Consider the following 16,839-nt stretch of genomic DNA (forward strand, 5'->3'; position numbering starts at 1 on the left):
TTGAAAAAAACGTAAGGGGTTAGTATGTCGTTTTTTTCAATTTTTTCAACTTGCTGAAAATGCACTTTTCTGGTCAAAAAAACAGCGGAAACCTCACACACACTCAACAGGGGGCCCAGAAGCACCCAAAAATGGCATAAAATGCCAGTTTTAAATTTTGTGATTTTTGAAAAAAACGTAAGGGGTTAGTATGTCGTTTTTTTCAATTTTTTCAACTTGCTGAAAATGCACTTTTCTGGTCAAAAAAACAGCGGAAACCTCACACACACTCAACAGGGGGCCCAGAAGCACCCAAAAATGGCATAAAATGCCAGTTTTAAATTTTGTGATTTTTGAAAAAAACGTAAGGGGTTAGTATGCCGTTTTTTTCAATTTTTTCAACTTGCTGAAAAAGCACTTTTCTGGTCAAAAAAACAGCGGAAACCTCACGCACACTCAACAGGGGGCCCAGAAGCACCCAAAAATGGCATAAAATGCCAGTTTTAAATTTTGTGATTTTTGAAAAAAACGTAAGGGGTTAGTATGTCGTTTTTTTCAATTTTTTCAACTTGCTGAAAATGCACTTTTCTGGTCAAAAAAACAGCGGAAACCTCACACACACTCAACAGGGGGCCCAGAAGCACCCAAAAATGGCATAAAATGCCAGTTTTAAATTTTGTGATTTTTGAAAAAAACGTAAGGGGTTAGTATGTCGTTTTTTTTCCATTTTTTCAACTTACTGAAAATGCACTTTTCTGGTCAAAAAAACAGCGGAAACCTCACACACACTCAACAGGGGGCCCAGAAGAGCCCAAAAATGGCATAAAATGCCAAAGTTTGAGGGTGTTGATTTTCGAAAAAAACGTAAGGGGTTAGTATGTCAGTAAAATGTCAGTTAGTAATGTTTTTGTCAAGCTGAGTTTTGTGCTGCAGGAGGATGTAGAAACCTCCCCCGTCATCATCGGGGTTCCTGGCCGAACCCAAAGATGGCTAATTGCCACTTTTTCCATGTGTTGGTTTTTGACCAAAATGGTAAGGGGCTAACCTTACCTCTTTGTTTTTCATGCGGACGTTAGTGTTAGTGTTTCACTTCCGGTCCGGAAATTGCAGCCACGCCCACGACGTGACGTCACTAAAGAACTTAAACATGGCCGACAGCTAGCGAGGAGCGAGCTGACCGCAAACCTAGCCAAAAACGCTGGCGAGCTCACAAATTCTACCGTCCTGGACGAGGATATTTCAGGCTTTTTGGTGTGTAGTGTTTATTTTTGTTACTAAATATCCGTCACCAACCTTAATAGGCGGCCTTTTCCCTTCATGTTACCCGAGAGCGAAGCGAACTAGACGGCGTTAGCAACATTAGCTTTTGTGTGTTTTGTCACCAAATCGGCGCCAGAGGATTAAAACCTTCTGTTTTCTTGCCTCACTTTCGAAGTTCTTCATTAGTGAGCTGGCGTTTAGCCGAGCTAAATTTCCCCACAACGCCGTAAAGTGGAGATCCGTGGACGAGTCAAGAATCAACAGGAAACATGGAGCAAACACGCAAACATGGCAGATCTCACCACGACGACGACGACAGCAGCAGCAGCAGCGGCGGGGATTCGGACTGTGGCAGCCCCGCGTCCCCTTCCGCCGAGAGCCTCCGACCCAGCTCGTCATCGGGAAACGCGTTCGCCAACGACGGCAGCTTCATGGAGATGTTCAAGAAGAAGATGGAGGAGGAGATGATGAAAAAGGCGCAGGGAACAGATGGAGAGCAAGGACATGCATCAGTGGGAAAGAAGCCTCCTCCAGTGACCACATTTGTAAGGGAGACGAGTTTGTAGCACATCCAGACTGATAAGCCAATTAGCATTTGGTGTTGCATTAATGTACACATAGCTGCAACGTACATACAGTGGGGCAAAAAAGTATTTAGTCAGCCACCAATTGTGCAAGTTCTCCCACTTAAAAAGATGAGAGAGGCCTGTAATTTTCATCATAGGTACGCTTCAACTATGAGAGACAAAATGAGAAAAAAAAATCCAGATAATCACATTGTTTGATTTTTAAAGAATTTATTTGCAAATCATGGTGGAAAATAAGTATTTGGTCACCTACAAACAAGCAAGATTTGTGGCTCTCACAGACCTGTAAGTTCTTCTTTAAGAAGCTCCTCTGTCCTCCACTCGTTACCTGTATTGATGGCACCTGTTTGAACTGGTTATCAGTATAAAAGACACCTGTCCACAACCTCAGACAGTCACACTCCAAACTCCACTATGGCCAAGACCAAAGAGCTGTCAAAGGACATCAGAAACAAAATTGTAGACCTGCACCAGGCTGGGAAGACTGAATCTGCAATAGTTAAGCAGCTTGGTGTGAAGAAATCAACTGTGGGAGCAATTGTGAGAAAATGGAAGACCTACAAGACCACCGATAATCTCCCTCGATCTGGGGCTCCACGCAAGATCTCACCCCGTGGGGTCAAAATGATAACAAGAACGGTGAGCAAAAATCCCAGAACCACACGGGGGGACCTAGTGAAAGACCTGCAGAGAGCTGGGACCATATTAACGAAGGCTACCATAAGTAACACACTCCGCCGCCAGGGACTCAAATCCTGCAGTGCCAGACGTGTCCCCCTGCTGAAGCCAGTACATGTCCAAGCCCGTCTGAAGTTTGCTAGAGAGCATTTGGATGATCCAGAAGAGGATTGGGAGAATGTAATATGGTCAGATGAAACCAAAATAGAACTTTTTGGTATCAACTCAACTCGTCGTGTTTGGAGGAGAAAGAATGCTGAGTTGCATCCAAACAACACCACACCTACTGTGAAGCATGGGGGTGGAAACATCATGCTCTGGGGCTGTTTTTCTGCAAAGGGACCAGGACAACTGATCCGTGTAAATGGGAGAATGAATGGGGCCATGTATCGTGAGATTCTGAATGAAAACCTTCTTCCATCAGCAAGGGCACTGAAGATGAAACGTGGCTGGGTCTTTCAGCATGACAACGATCCCAAACACACCGCCCGGGCAACGAAGGAGTGGCTTCATAAGAAGCATTTCAAGGTCCTGGAGTGGCCTAGCCAGTCTCCAGATCTCAACCCCATAGAAAATCTTTGGAGGGAGTTGAAAATCCGTGTTGCCCAGCGACAGCCCCTAAACATCACTGCTCTAGAGGCGATCTGCATGGAGGAATGGGCCAAAATACCTACAACAGTGTGTGAAAATCTTGTGAAGAGTTACAGAAAACGTTTGATCTCTGTCATTGCCAACAAAGGGTATATCACAAAGTATTGAGATGAACTTTTGTTTTTGACCAAATACTTATTTTCCACCATGATTTGCAAATAAATTCTTTAAAAATCAAACAATATGATTATCTGGATTTTTTTTTCTCATTTTGTCTCTCATAGTTGAAGCGTACCTATGATGAAAATTACAGGCCTCTCTCATCTTTTTAAGTGGGAGAACTTGCACAATTGGTGGCTGACTAAATACTTTTTTGCCCCACTGTACATATACGCTACTCACCAAAAGCATCCTAATGCCAGTATCCATATGTAGTGCGTATACGTATATATACGTATATACGTATATATATACGTATATACAATGCACACACAACACAGGAAGCGTTAAGGTTAGGGATGTTCTCCGCTGACGAGGCTGGTGGTTCGGCAGCAGACGAAATGTAGTCTCCTTCATTGACAAGGCAAGGCCTCCTGTAACGGTGTCAGTCTTCTATCCCCTAACCCAGGTGGGGAAGCGCCGAGGCGGTGTGTTCCTTAAGACCGGCATGGTTGCAAAGAAGCAGAAACAGGACTCGGAGGTGAGGCGGCAAAGACCATGCAGATGCGGCCCGGGCGCCCTGACACCCACCCATTTGTCTTCTCTCTCACCCTTGCAGGCCGAGCCGGGCAAGAGTGACGCCTGGTCAAAGTACATGGCCGAGGTGAAAAAGTACAAAGCCCACCAGTGTGGCGACGACGATAAGACCAGACCTCTGGTCAAGTAGATGCCCATCAGCTGTGCTGTGAGAGGAAACCGCAGGAGAACTTCATCCACATTTTGTTCCATTTTGTGTTTGGCAGACTTGGAGACCCCCCTGCCCCCACTTTGTTTTGTATTTCTTCGTTCTGGTTCCATTTTCTTTCACTAACGTGGCATATGTGGTTGAATTGTTTTCGTATTATTTGATGTGTCGGAGCTTGATTAAAACCTCCACTGCCTGGTCGCGTGCTGTTGTTATGAAACGCTTCAGGATCCGGACCAGACAGTCCCAATAGTCTGACACCTTTGGCACAATCCCTTCGCTAATTTTGCAGCCTTGTGAAGGTGGAAGATTGTTTTAATTAAAAGTATTCAGTACTATACAGACTAGAACTCATTCATGAATTCAAGTATCATAGAAAAAAGTACAGCTCGGAGGGAAAAAAGCTCAATTTGGGTAATCTGCAGTTTCCATTTCTTCCAAGTGTCAGTGATCATGACATAGTTGAAAAACAGCACCAGGTGGACCCTGCCGATGCAGCAGAGAGGGGAACATACAAAAGGCACGCTGTCAATGCTACGAAATCCACACATTCTAACACGCACTCCTAAAACACTCCTTCCTTCTCCCTGTCCACAGTGATGGAGGTCTGGCTTGTAAACACGGACAGGCTGGCGTCATGCTTAGCAAATCTGGGAAGGATAGCACGCACACATGATTGAAACCATTTCTTCCTCTTAAAAACTGGCATCCGTGAGCTGAACATTAAAAAAGGGGGCGGCTGCATCATAGCGTCTTCCTCTTGGCGTCGCCTTGGCTTGGGTTGACATCTGCAGGGAGTTTGGAAAAACAAGGGAATTAAGCGTGGAATAACACGGTTCAAATGGCTAGCAAGGAAAAACGCATGCGACCACAGACAGGATGAGCCAGACGCTGAGAAGACGGGGGGGGGGCACTTTTACCTGAGAAAGCCAGCTGCAAGTGAGGAGGCAGAGCAACCTGAGACCCCGACTGGAGGCTCTTATACAGATCTGAGGAGACACACAGGATGGGGTGCACAGAGGACAACCATGAAAAGGGTTGGGGGGGGGGTCAGACCAAACCAAACGTCAAACAGCAACATCACACACGACGGTGAAAAAAGACACGATGCTACACAATAATACAAAAAATGTATTTTAAAGAAATGTGGACCAGTATGAGGAAATCCAGGACAAATCAATCCTTTTATTGTAAAAAAGTAGTTCCATCAGCGTAAAGTTGAGGGATTGTAATATTATTATTATTATTGTAATATTACAAAAATAAAAGGTATGACAAGTTTTATAATAATAGCTGAGTCATGGTATTAGACCAGCATCTTGTAAATGAATACATATTTTGGAAGAATATGGCAGCTGAGACCTTGAGGGCACATGGTCACCACGAGCTAGGGATCTAGCGGGGGGGGGGGGTGGACTACTCACTCTGAGTCAAGAAGGGAGCGTTGCTATTGGCCGTAGAGCTGCCGGCCGGCGCGCTGGAGCTGGCCGTGCCCAAAGGCGGCAGGTTGAGGAGGGAGGGGAACTGGAAGGGCAGGGAGACGGGAACGAGCCCCCCCAGCATCCCGAAGCCCAGAGGGAGAGACGCCGTGGAACCCAGCAGACCGCTGCCCCCCGCTGAGGAAACCTGGAAGAAGAAAGAGAAGAAGAAGTGTCGGCTTTGATGATCCACCGACGGTGCTGATGGACGCCACGTCAGGAATGACAGCACACTGCACCTCCTCCTTTCCTAAGCGTGTGTGAGGAGGAGGTGCTCTTTGCATCTGCCAGCACTGACCTGGGGGAGCGGGGAGGAGGCCGATGACAACGGGACAGATGCGCCCGGCTTGGGCCCCTGAGACGCGCCGCCCCCCGGCCTCTGGCGCTGGCCCGTGTTGGCCGAGGGCGGCGTCGGGGTGGTGCTGGATCCCGAATGCTTGGCCATGGACGGGGGGGGGCTGATAAGGCCGCTGTTGGCTGTGCTGCTGCCGCCCATGAGCGGACTCTTCTGGCTGCCGGGGGGAGTGTAGCCGCCCTGGCCCACCTTGGCCGCTGCCGTCTGGGCACCTGAGAAGGGCGGGCGGAACCCCGCGGGGCTTTTGGGGGAGAACTGCTGCTGCACGGGAGGGGGGGCTGCCTGAGACCTGCCCCCTTGGGAGGGTGCGGGCGAGCTGGAGGTGCTGACGGCTGAGTTGAGGGTGCGAGGCGTGAGTTTGACGATGGGGGTGATGCCGCTGTGGGTGGACTTGGTGAGGGTGGCGTGCATCGGGGTGATGAAGGCGGACTGGGGCGGGGGTTGAGCTCCTGGGTGGGACGGGGAGGGTTTGCTCTGTGGGGGGAGGGGCAAACGGGTTGGCAGGAAGGTTTTGGGGGTGACGTGTGCGGGTGACGGATGGGGCGCTGGCCGCGATGGAGGTGACGTCATGACGACGGCGTCGCCACTATGGACGCCTTTGTTGTTGCTGCATTTGATGAGGCTGGAAGAGGATGTGGACACGGCCATCTTGGACCCTGGGGGCGCAAGGGGTGACGCAGTCGGCGGAGGGCGGGGCTTAGTCGTTGAGGCAGACACGGGTGAGCCCACTTTAGCCACACCCACGGGTCTCTGAATGTTCAACACGGAGTGTCGGTGCACTTGACCCGGGCCCTTAACGACCCCCATGGCGTCCACCTTAACCGACGACACGGGCGAGAATGTGACGGAGGACGGCCGAGACAAAGGGGCGGAGGGGGACGACGAGGTAGACATGTAGAGGGGGGCGTTGGAGCTGGCAGAGTTCTTTTTCTGCTGCTGGATGAGCGGTGAGACGTGCGAGGAGGGGGAGGGGTTGGTGGCGCTCTTGGGTCTGTCGGGGGAGGGAGGGCTGTCCCCGTGTGCCAGGCCCTTGGCGGCGTTGCCGAGGATCACAAGTGCCTGGGAAATGGAGTCCAGGGAAGGAACTGCCAGATCGTCGTCCAGGGAATCCACGCATATGGGCTCAGATGGCAGCTGAGGCGGTCGCTTGGCAACCTGGCCGACGGGGGACGGGGTGACACCTGCTGAGGGCGTGGTCCGGACCCACGCTGCTTCCTGAGAAACAAAAGTATTCCCGTTCAATGAGTCAAGTAACTTGTCTTAAGGATGTAAACATCTAGAAGTACTACACCGGTACTGTACGGGGAGAGGATGGCGCCTGCAGTAACGCAGTACTGTGGCCCCCACCCACGCAAATGACTACATATGTGTATATATATATATATATATATATTATATAACGGCCCCCCGTTAAAACATAGCTTCATTGAAATGAAATGAGATCTTTCGGTGGGGAAAAACTTAGAAAGCCATTTCTAAAGCACTGGGGCTCCAGCAAACCACAGTGAGAGCCATTATCCAGAAGTGGCAAAAACCTGGAACAGTGGGACAGCCAACCAAAATGAGGACTCACCCACGGGGTCACGAAAGACCCCACAATAACATCCAAAGAACCGCGGGCCTCGCTTGCCTCCACCCTCAGACAGACACGGGACAAAAACGGCCTTTCCAGTTCTAAGATGAAAGCCACTGCTGATCAACAAGAACATTACGGCTGCTCTCCAATGATCCCCAGACCTTAGGATAGTCCTGTGGTCTAAGCGGACTACAGTGGAACTTTCTGGAAGGTGTGTGTTCACACATTACATCTGGTGTAAAGTATTTTCAGAAACAGAACATCCTAGCAAGACCAAAACGTGGTGGTGGTAGTGTGATGGTCTGGGATGGAGGCAAGTATGAATTCTGCTGAAGGAGAATGTGGGGCCATCTGTTGGTGACCTCAGGCTGAAGGCAACCCGGGTTCTTGAGCAGGACCATGATCCAAACACACCAGCAGGAATGAAGACTTTGGAGTGGCCGACCCCAATTGAGATGCTGTGACCTTCAGAAGGCCTTGATGCTGGAAAAGCCAAACAATTGTGCAAAGACGAGCGGGCCAACATCCCTCCACGTCCCGTGGAGAACATGACCATCTACAGTATAGACTACTGTCGTATCTCCTGTGGTGTGTGAAAGGTCGTGACCCTGCCAAGGTTGGAACTGTGAAAGGTGATGTGTTGGAATAAGCAACGTGAAGGAAAGCGTCACCTTTGGCTTGGCTTTGGGCGTGGCAACCATCCTTCTCTTTGCTCTGGAATAAGCAAGAAGAAGCAGCATGACAGACCTATTGGGGAGGAGGACTTACTGGTTTCTAATCATCTCTCCACTTGTGGCCTGACTCACGTGTAGCCGGTGAGGTGACCGTGGGCCATGACGCTCTCTTTAAACAGCATCCTGTTAAGAACATCCAAATGAGGAGAGCGAGCCGTGGCTTGGAGAATAAAATGAAAGGGAAACCAACCTGGCCTGCATCCAGCCTTTGGGCCAGAGGGGTTTAACTTCGGTCTCCATGAAGGCTTTGAGGTAGTCCTCGGGAGACGAGGTCTTCCCCTCCAGCTCGTAACAGCTCAGCTTCACCCGCACTAAGTTACACAGCAACGACCTGCACAGGAATGACAGAAATCATTCATATGACAGCTTATGGGACAGGGGGTGAACACATAACACCCCCAGCCAGAATTGATGATACCTATACACCTCTGGGTTTTCCTCTTAGTGGGCACTACCCCTCACCCAACCCTAACCCCATGGCAGAAAGGCAGTCAACCGACGGCGGACTGGACTTTATGGATGGAAGTATTTGTCTTGTGTTGGATGAAGAAATGAGCAAACCTGAGTTTGTCATCCCAGACAAACTTCTTCCGAGGCCCCATCACCCGTTTTCCCGGCTTCTCTTCATCATCGTCCTCAGAACCGTTCTTCTCTCCCTCCTCGGACTGTTGCCTGTCCAGGGAAAAACCAACAGTGGGTGTTTTTATGGAATGTACCCACGGAGGCGACTCACTGCAAGATGGAAGTATTCCCTGCGTGTGCTTACTTTGCCACTTTAGCGATACAGTCCATGTTGTATCGAGCGATCTGCTCCGGCATCACACTGCACACCGCCAGCTTCAGCTTGAGTAGGGGTGTCCGGAGACGGTCATCCTGGTGGGGGGAGGGGGAGTCCACGGTCAGAAATGTGAGGTACATACTCATGCAGGGCGGGGCAGCATGCCCAAGCTGCTAGCTGCCCCATAGCTTTGTAGCTTAGCATATGCATGTTACTGTTTGACGCGTTGCTATGCTAACAGACGGCAGGCCAGATGGACAGACAGGCAAGAGCGAGAACAAAAGCCATTATTGATGCTGCCAGAGAGGTTTGGACTAAACCCTACACCCTAAACCCTAAACCCTAAACCCTGTTCACGTGGTTACCTCATTAGCAACACGCGTGTCTGGGCTCATGTGCGTGTCCGGCCTACGCCACTTAAACACAGAAAGGAAGCTTGGTGTCAAAGATTTAAAGGTTCACATCACCTGGATGTTGAGGCTGAGCTTCTTAAGGCGCTTGAGCAGAGCTTCTTTATTACACGGAACAAAGGCCTCTAAGTGAGCGTAGACAGCTGAACGCACATCCCCTGGCTGCTCCTGGACCTGCAACTCGATACTAACACACACACACACACACACACACAGAATTAGGCTTCAACCATTTTATGCCTTCTCAGGGGAGAATAGTATGGAAATGAAAGTTGAATATAAGCCATAATATAAGAGTAGTCTGTGTACAACATGCTGTATAAAAGGGAGGTCCTGATCCCATCTTCAGGATCAAATACAAACCACATGTTTGACATAAATTTTAAATAAAGTTACGCCAATGAACTAGCCAATCAGCGTATACACATGGCGTCATCAACACAGTCCAGAGGTGTGGACAGGAAGTGACTTTGGGGATTCGGAGTTGAGGTTAAGCTTGGTGTAGCTCGTGTTAGGAATGATGCCTGTTGTTTCGGCAACCAAGTCTGGTGCTTGTGTGTCTCACCAAACATTACGGTAACATTACTGACACCTAGTGACCAGTGGAGAATACGACACAGGAGCACGGCATCATTGAGCGAGACTTTGTGTCTAGTTTTTAGGAATGAAAATGCTTACTTCAGGCAACAATGCGTACAATTTGACGACATTTGATGAAATAGATTGTACGTTCATACATCCACCAACTGAGCATTAGCATCTAGCATAATACGTGTATGGTTGTTGACAGGCTGGACTGTGACTGTGCAGTGGTATGCAGCTGCTGCATCCCAGGTTGACGTAAAAAGGAAACGCCACTCACTCCAGTAGGATGTTGTTCATGTCCAAAGTGAAGAACTTCTTGCGTCCCTCTTCATCGAACAGACGTGAGGCCTGAGACAAAAACAAGCTGACATAAATACGATGCTACGGTCTGCAGGAAGTAAACGTTGGGACAGTAATGAGTGATTGAGTGTCGTACCGCTCTGAGGTCTTCAATGCGCTTGGAGAGGGGGCCCGGGAGACCGGTGGGGAGGGGTGGAGGACTCATCACGCTACCCTGTGGCACGCGGCCTAAGCCCGCTTTATGGCCTACGCCGAAGGAGCCGTTCTCGCCCTGAGTAGGACTGGAGGGCTGCGGAGAGTCCAGCATGGCAAAGTCCAGATCCCCCATCATGTCCTGCAACACGTCGTTATTGGCCGTGCCCAGCAGGGACATGACAGCCGGGTCGGTGGCGAGGTCCGCCATGTTGCAGTCGTTGCCGGCTGCAGCCTTTGACTGGCTGTTGACAACCACGCTGTTGGCACCGGGCACTTTGGTGTTGGGTCGCGGCACGCTGCCGGTGACCATGGTCCTCTTGCGCTCCTCTTCCTTCTCCCTGGTGAAGCGACGCAGCATGTTGGCCAGCTGGATGGAGTCTTTCATTAGCTTCTTCCTCTTCTTCTTTTCCGGCCGATTCAAGGACGACACTCTGGCAGGGCGGAGCACAGACAGACAAACAAGTTAGCCGACTGCAGGGACCATGAAGCTAACTAGATAGACACATTGAAGGCTGGCACGATGAATGAGAGCCTGCTGGTACAGATAAACTCCTCCATTCATGCTCACCCGGGCTTTGGTACTTTATTTTTCCTGGGTTTTTTCTCCTCCAAAATTGCACCGTCTTGCTTTTTCCTTCGTTTTTTAATGGCACGCTCTTCCCCATCCTTCATCTTTAACAAGCAAGGAGGAGAATGTAGTTAGTCTGTATGTTTGTTTACAAATGAGGAGCCAAGGTACCTTGATGTGATTATTCTCCGTGTCGTCTCCTTCAGAGTCAGATGTGGGGCGGAACTGCAGCGTGCCCGTGTTAATGTAGAAACCTCCATGTTTGGTGGTCAGGGAGGCCGGCACCAGCTCATCATACTACACAGGAATGAAATACTGATCATTTGTTATACGGTATATAGTACTACGACTCCGTTTAGACAAAGATGACACTTGTGGTCAAACCTTTTCACTTCCTATTCCTAAGTGATTCATGAAGAGGAACTCACAGCTTCTGAATTATCTATAAATGGGTCGGTCTCATCGTAACCGTAGCCGATGTCGATTAGATCCTGCATCCTGTCCTTTTTCTTCTTCTTGGAGGCACCACCCTGCAAATAACGCAGACATCAATGGCACACCCTGCTCATGGGCACTGTGCTAGAACCACCAGAAAAACCTACGTATTTGCTTTCAAACTTCCTGGCCAACTCTTCGACCTCCCGTCGCTCCCGTTCATCATCAGCAAGTGGGTCGTTGGGATCCAGCGGGGGTGTGAGTCCTTTTGGGACCGTTGCACCTGCTAGTTTTACCTGCACGACACAGTATTTCATTATAGTGTGTGAAGGCTGATATTCAAGTTAAGAGCACTGCTTGTTGGACGACAGGTTGTATTTGCTGAGTCAAAACTACGGTGGCCAACAACGGCAAAAAGGCTCCAAAAGCACATCCGCATAATCCCGCCCTTGAACTTGAATGCATCATTACGTCGACTGTGACAATAACGTATTCAATTGAACTCAATCACGCAAACGCTGTAAAAGAAGAATGCCAGGAATACACACAACCCCCAAGAACAACCGCATGAGAGAACGATCGTGGGACAGAAGGTCAGTTTGCCAAGCGACCAGGGGCCCCAGACCTCCACTTGGCCAAGATGAGCCGAGTCTAGAACAGTCTGTCACGCTGTATTATGGCATATTATGATTTCACATGGACAAAGAAAGGTGTCCTGTTTCATCTGTTTAGTTTTACTGGAGTCTGTGCGGGATTTTGGAATTTGCAGAATTTGTTCCATGTTTTGGGATCATTTCTGCCTTTGAAGCAATCAGCCACCGTATAAAACTATTCTTTTCAGCAAGAGGTCCATTGACACCATCTAGCCAAATTCACCTTACAGCACTTACAGGAGCTAAATGATTTGCATGTTATCTAGATGCGTTATAAATATTGCTATTTTTCTGGGAGAGGTTATTACTTTTTGTAAATGTGCCAGCTTTATTGGCCAGATTGCCTTGAGTAAATCTATTTTCAACACGTCAGTAAAGTGTTCCATCAACTGTTGAATATCAACTCAGCATCGCGTCATGCCCAGCATTTGTCCTCTGAAGCCGGACGGAGGCCCCTCCTGCTCCTCCACGGAGACTCCTCACCTGAGAAGGACGCGAAGGAGTGGAGACCACCAGCTCGGTGTAGTTGAACTCCGCGGAACCACGCTCACTCGGCTCGGAGAGACTGAGGTGGAGGCGGACCGTCGGCTTGGTTTCCCCGGGCTCGGCGACATCACTCTTGGTGTTCCCAAACAGACCTCCGTCACCTCCTGACCCGGCCACATTTCCTCCACCGTCTCTGGCCAAAGTCACGGCCTCGTCTTCTCGGCGGCGTTTCTTGCTGAACTCCGGGGTCGACGGAGCGGATGTGTTGAAGGACGATAGAGTGACGAAGGGAACTTTCCTCGGTTCAGCCATTTGTTGGAAATAGAGCCACGGTCCCCCAATGTTGGAAAGCTAAAACCGGAGTTAGTCGCCAGCTATTACAGCTAGCTAGTTACTCTGCTAGCTAGCTTCCTGAATAGCTGCTGTAGGCGACACAGTTACTACTATTTCGTCTTAACCCGTAATTAATCCATATAGTGTTATGCCTGGCGCAGTCCTCGTCGCCCACGAAGGACTTCAATACTTCGTAACTGCAGTATTGAGTGATTCCATTAAATTGGTACTTAGCTACAGACAGGCTTCTGTAGTAGCCATCTTGATCATTATTATCATTATTCCGTGGTTGGGCGTGCGTATGGAAAGAAAGCGGAAGTCGTGGAGGAAAGGAAACGGTATTCGACCAATGGCAGAGGCGGAACCGCTGTAGGACACGCCCACCCGACTGTCGAGCGCGAATGTGGTGCTGATTGTTGCGTACAGGCGGGATGCTGGACTCCTGTCTCCTACGGAGCAACAAAGGATGCCTCCTCCATTGTCCAAACGGCCCACATGTCCATCATTGCTATTTTATAGACAATTTGCCAACATACTAGTTTGTGTTAGACCATATTGCTGGTTATGACTGTACTCCTGGATTTTTGAAGGTAGTTAAGTATGCAAATCAGTTTATTCCAGCTATATCAATTCACTTAGTCAATTTGTAAAGCATACAAGCGAGAGTAAAAAGTATTTTGTGGGTTTGCCGACTAATAAAGGACATGATCATTCTATACTTTTTAATAGTCGATGTATTCTAACACGGAGAGACAAGATATCGAAAAGAAAATCATTTTGAAGAATGTATTTGAATTCATCTGTTTGATTGAGGGAAATAAGTATAAGACCAAAGGGCTCTCAGGACCTCAGGATTGTTGACCTGCAAAAATCAGGAATGGGCCACAGAAATGTACGCAATATGCTGGGTATTTAATAACCATTGGCGCAATTGTTAGAAAATGTAAGTATAACATGACCAATAGAACTGGGTCTGGTGCTTCATTGTTCACCACAATGCAAGTATGTACATTTCAATCTGGCAGGTATATATTTTGTATAAGTGTGAATAAAATGATGCACTTCTGACTAAATTGCCTTGAACTTGTGGAATGACACATTTGATTCCAAGCTGAAATAGTTAATGACAGCAGATGAAACCAGTACTGGCCAGTTGAAGTATAGCAGGCTGGTGGTTCTACTCCAACCGTGGTCAGCCATCCAAGTCAACGCTTGCATAAAACCACCATTCCTAATATGGCATTTATCCATTTGTGTAAAGGCTTTCATACGGAAGTCCCTGCACTGCCATCTTATCTTAGACCTATGTAGACATGGCACCCAATATTAATCAGTTTAATGCAGAAACAATGCACTGTATGGTTTCACAATTGTTGCAATGGCAAGTCTCCAATGCAGCTTTCATTTGAAGAATAAGAAAACATGAATCCGTAAAACGTTGTGTGACTTTATTGATGCCAGTTTGCACTTTTAAGACCAGTCAGAGGTGGCACCGCCCCAGTCAGAGGCCTGAGCAGTGGGCGCAGTGGACCAGTCCTCGGTGGCAGGCTGATTGCTCCAGTCCTCTGTGAAGGGCAAACTCTCATAAGCAAGGCCAGGTGACTCTTCAACCATTTGTGTAAACATGATAAATCTTACCGGAGTAGACTTCAGGCTTCACGGCCGGCGTGCCTGGGAAAGACCAAATCAATTAGGCCGTTGACTGGAGGTAGGAAAGGGGTGCAAGGGGGTGATCCTACCTGCAGGGAACTGCTGAATGGGCACAGACGGCACAGCGACACCCTCAGACCAGTCGGCAACCTCGGGTTGGGCAAACTCCGCCGCAGGGGCAGTCCATTCACCCTGGAACTCCTCCTTTCCAACAGCCTTCTCAGCAGCAGCCTGCTCCTCCTTCTCGATCTACATTGAAAAATACGTAATGAGTGTTCAGCCATCTTCAAAAAGATACGAGGCAATGTTTTACCTCTTCGGGATCTCTGTAGAAGTACAGATCAGGCATGACTTCCCAGGGGTGTTCTCTGGAAATGGTGCCTCTCATTCTGAGAACCTCACGGGCCAACATCCACCACATCAGACCCACAGAATGGTGACCCTACAAGGGGTACAACGGGCCAGTAAAGTAAAAGGTAAACGTTGGCACGCCTACATACCTGGGTATGTGTGGGTATGGGCACCACGCCTCACCTTGTTGTTACAGGGGATGGCAATGTCCACATAGCGAAGTGGAGAATCTGTGTTGCACAAAGCAATTGTGGGGATGTTCACGTAAGACGCCTCCGTAAGCGGCTGGTGATCAGCGCGAGGATCTGTCACAATCAGGAGGCGGGGCTCTCTGAAGGCTGCTTGGATTTGATTGGTGAATGTACCGGGGGTGAAACGACCATGGAAGGTGGTAGAACCGGTGGCAGAGGCAAACTTCAACACTGCCCTCTAAAGACAAAGAATGGTTTATTCCACTGGTCTCATTTACTTCGCTTGGCTGGTTCTCATTGTGACCCAAGTGACTATCAAACTCCAGTCATAGGACATCAGTCCTCATGGTGTTAGCGAAAACCTGGCCATCATTGCTCTTGCACACTTCCGACACCTGAACACCAACATTGGTGTCCAGTTTTAATAGTATGCATTTGAACATTTCATAAACTTGCAGCGCAACCAACCTGTCCCGTGTTCCTGGAGGAGATGACACAAACATCAGCTGGGTTTTCAATGGCAACTATGGCCCTGGCAGCCAGCAGCAGCTTCTCCCAGGTCTTCTTCAGGTTAATGATGTACACACCTTAGGGGCCAGGAGGGTCATGACAGATGGTTGGACTAAAGCAAAAACGCTGGAAATTCAGATGCTAATCTGCATCTAAACATACCGTCACTTTTTCTCTTGTAGACATACTGCTCCATCTGGAAGTCCAAGTTGGTTCCTCCCAGATGGGTTCCTGCAGCCAGGAACTTCAGCACATCCTCCTCCTTCATTTGAAGGACATCCAGACCTCCGGACATCGTGACCGCTTTCCCTGCGTTACGGTGAGATGGGAGAGCTAGAAAAAAGCAGGCAGCATACGCCATTACAATAACATAAGACTGAATGAGTAGAACCTTTGCATTCCGATTAACTAGACATGTTTAATGTATGTTCCGTTGCCTTCTATAGGCCTAGTCGTATATGAAAGTATGTATATGGAAACAATTGTACACAATACGTATATGAATGTATATGGAAACATTTCTACACAATACGTATATGAAAGTATGTATATAGAAACATTTGTACACAATACGTATATGAAAGTATGTATATAGAAACATTTGTACACAATACGTATATGAAAGTATGTATATAGACACATTTGTACACAATACGTATATGAAAGTATGTATATAGACACATTTGTACACAATACGTATATGAAAGTATGTATATAGACACATTTGTACACAATACGTATATGAAAGTATGTATATAGACACATTTGTACACAATACGTATATGAAAGTATGTATAAAGAAACATTTGTACACAATACGTATATGAAAGTATGTATATGGAAACATTTGTACACAATACGTATATGAAAGTATGTATAAAGAAACATTTATACCCAATACACCGCGAGAGAGAGCATGACGTGAGCGCGTGTCGCTGGTTAGCTAGCTAGCTTAGAATGTTAGCATTGCAAGTTCGCGCGTTTCAAGACGATTTAAAAGCCACACGTTTTGTTTAAAACGGCATTGTGTGTGACGGTGGAGTAGTGTGGCGTTTCATTAAACCGCCTGTGACAGTTTATGTTGAATTACGATCGAAACGCTGGTTAAACGCTCACCACGAAACAACGCCGTATAGAAGTCTGACCACACGGTGGAAAAAAGAGGCCGCTGAAGGAAATCACGTGCTTTATATAGCAGCGTTCTTAGCTTGTGATTGGTCGCTTAGTTTCGACCGGAAGTGTTGCAGTGCTG

The 16,839-nt window shown here is 48.2% G+C and overlaps 3 protein-coding genes and 1 non-coding gene across 4 annotated transcripts; 1 reads left to right on the plus strand and 3 right to left on the minus strand.

The window, feature by feature from the left end:
* The first annotated feature begins 1,067 nt into the window (after positions 1 to 1,067).
* trir (telomerase RNA component interacting RNase) lies at positions 1,068 to 4,199 on the plus strand. Its single transcript, XM_058050115.1, has 4 exons — positions 1,068 to 1,230; positions 1,415 to 1,784; positions 3,724 to 3,795; positions 3,874 to 4,199. The coding sequence occupies exons 2-4, from the start codon at positions 1,509 to 1,511 to the stop codon at positions 3,979 to 3,981; spliced, it is 456 nt and encodes a 151-aa protein (XP_057906098.1). The 5' UTR covers positions 1,068 to 1,230; positions 1,415 to 1,508; the 3' UTR covers positions 3,982 to 4,199.
* On the minus strand, positions 3,441 to 13,202 carry ubn2b (ubinuclein 2b). The gene is made up of 17 exons (XM_058049996.1): positions 12,550 to 13,202; positions 11,581 to 11,709; positions 11,407 to 11,508; positions 11,150 to 11,275; positions 10,979 to 11,082; positions 10,352 to 10,841; positions 10,193 to 10,263; positions 9,388 to 9,517; positions 8,909 to 9,015; positions 8,704 to 8,814; positions 8,333 to 8,473; positions 8,215 to 8,265; positions 8,080 to 8,122; positions 5,776 to 7,047; positions 5,424 to 5,625; positions 4,920 to 4,988; positions 3,441 to 4,787 (listed from the first exon to the last, which is right to left on the minus strand). Exons 1-17 carry the CDS (start codon positions 12,862 to 12,864, stop codon positions 4,744 to 4,746), a joined length of 3,507 nt encoding a protein of 1,168 aa, XP_057905979.1. The 5' UTR covers positions 12,865 to 13,202; the 3' UTR covers positions 3,441 to 4,743.
* A 1,110-nt stretch (positions 13,203 to 14,312) lies between these two features.
* On the minus strand, positions 14,313 to 16,798 carry rpsa (ribosomal protein SA). The gene is made up of 8 exons (XM_058050091.1): positions 16,704 to 16,798; positions 15,750 to 15,920; positions 15,546 to 15,664; positions 15,070 to 15,315; positions 14,849 to 14,977; positions 14,625 to 14,784; positions 14,524 to 14,556; positions 14,313 to 14,450 (listed from the first exon to the last, which is right to left on the minus strand). The coding sequence occupies exons 2-8, from the start codon at positions 15,880 to 15,882 to the stop codon at positions 14,356 to 14,358; spliced, it is 915 nt and encodes a 304-aa protein (XP_057906074.1). The 5' UTR covers positions 15,883 to 15,920; positions 16,704 to 16,798; the 3' UTR covers positions 14,313 to 14,355.
* On the minus strand, positions 15,373 to 15,513 carry LOC131103878 (small nucleolar RNA SNORA62/SNORA6 family). Its single transcript, XR_009119714.1, has one exon. It is a non-coding gene; the product is annotated as a small nucleolar RNA SNORA62/SNORA6 family (small nucleolar RNA).
* Positions 16,799 to 16,839: the final 41 nt, after the last annotated feature.

Source organism: Doryrhamphus excisus, chromosome 15 (assembly GCF_030265055.1).
Source record: "Doryrhamphus excisus isolate RoL2022-K1 chromosome 15, RoL_Dexc_1.0, whole genome shotgun sequence".
Lineage (NCBI taxonomy): Eukaryota > Metazoa > Chordata > Actinopteri > Syngnathiformes > Syngnathidae > Doryrhamphus > Doryrhamphus excisus.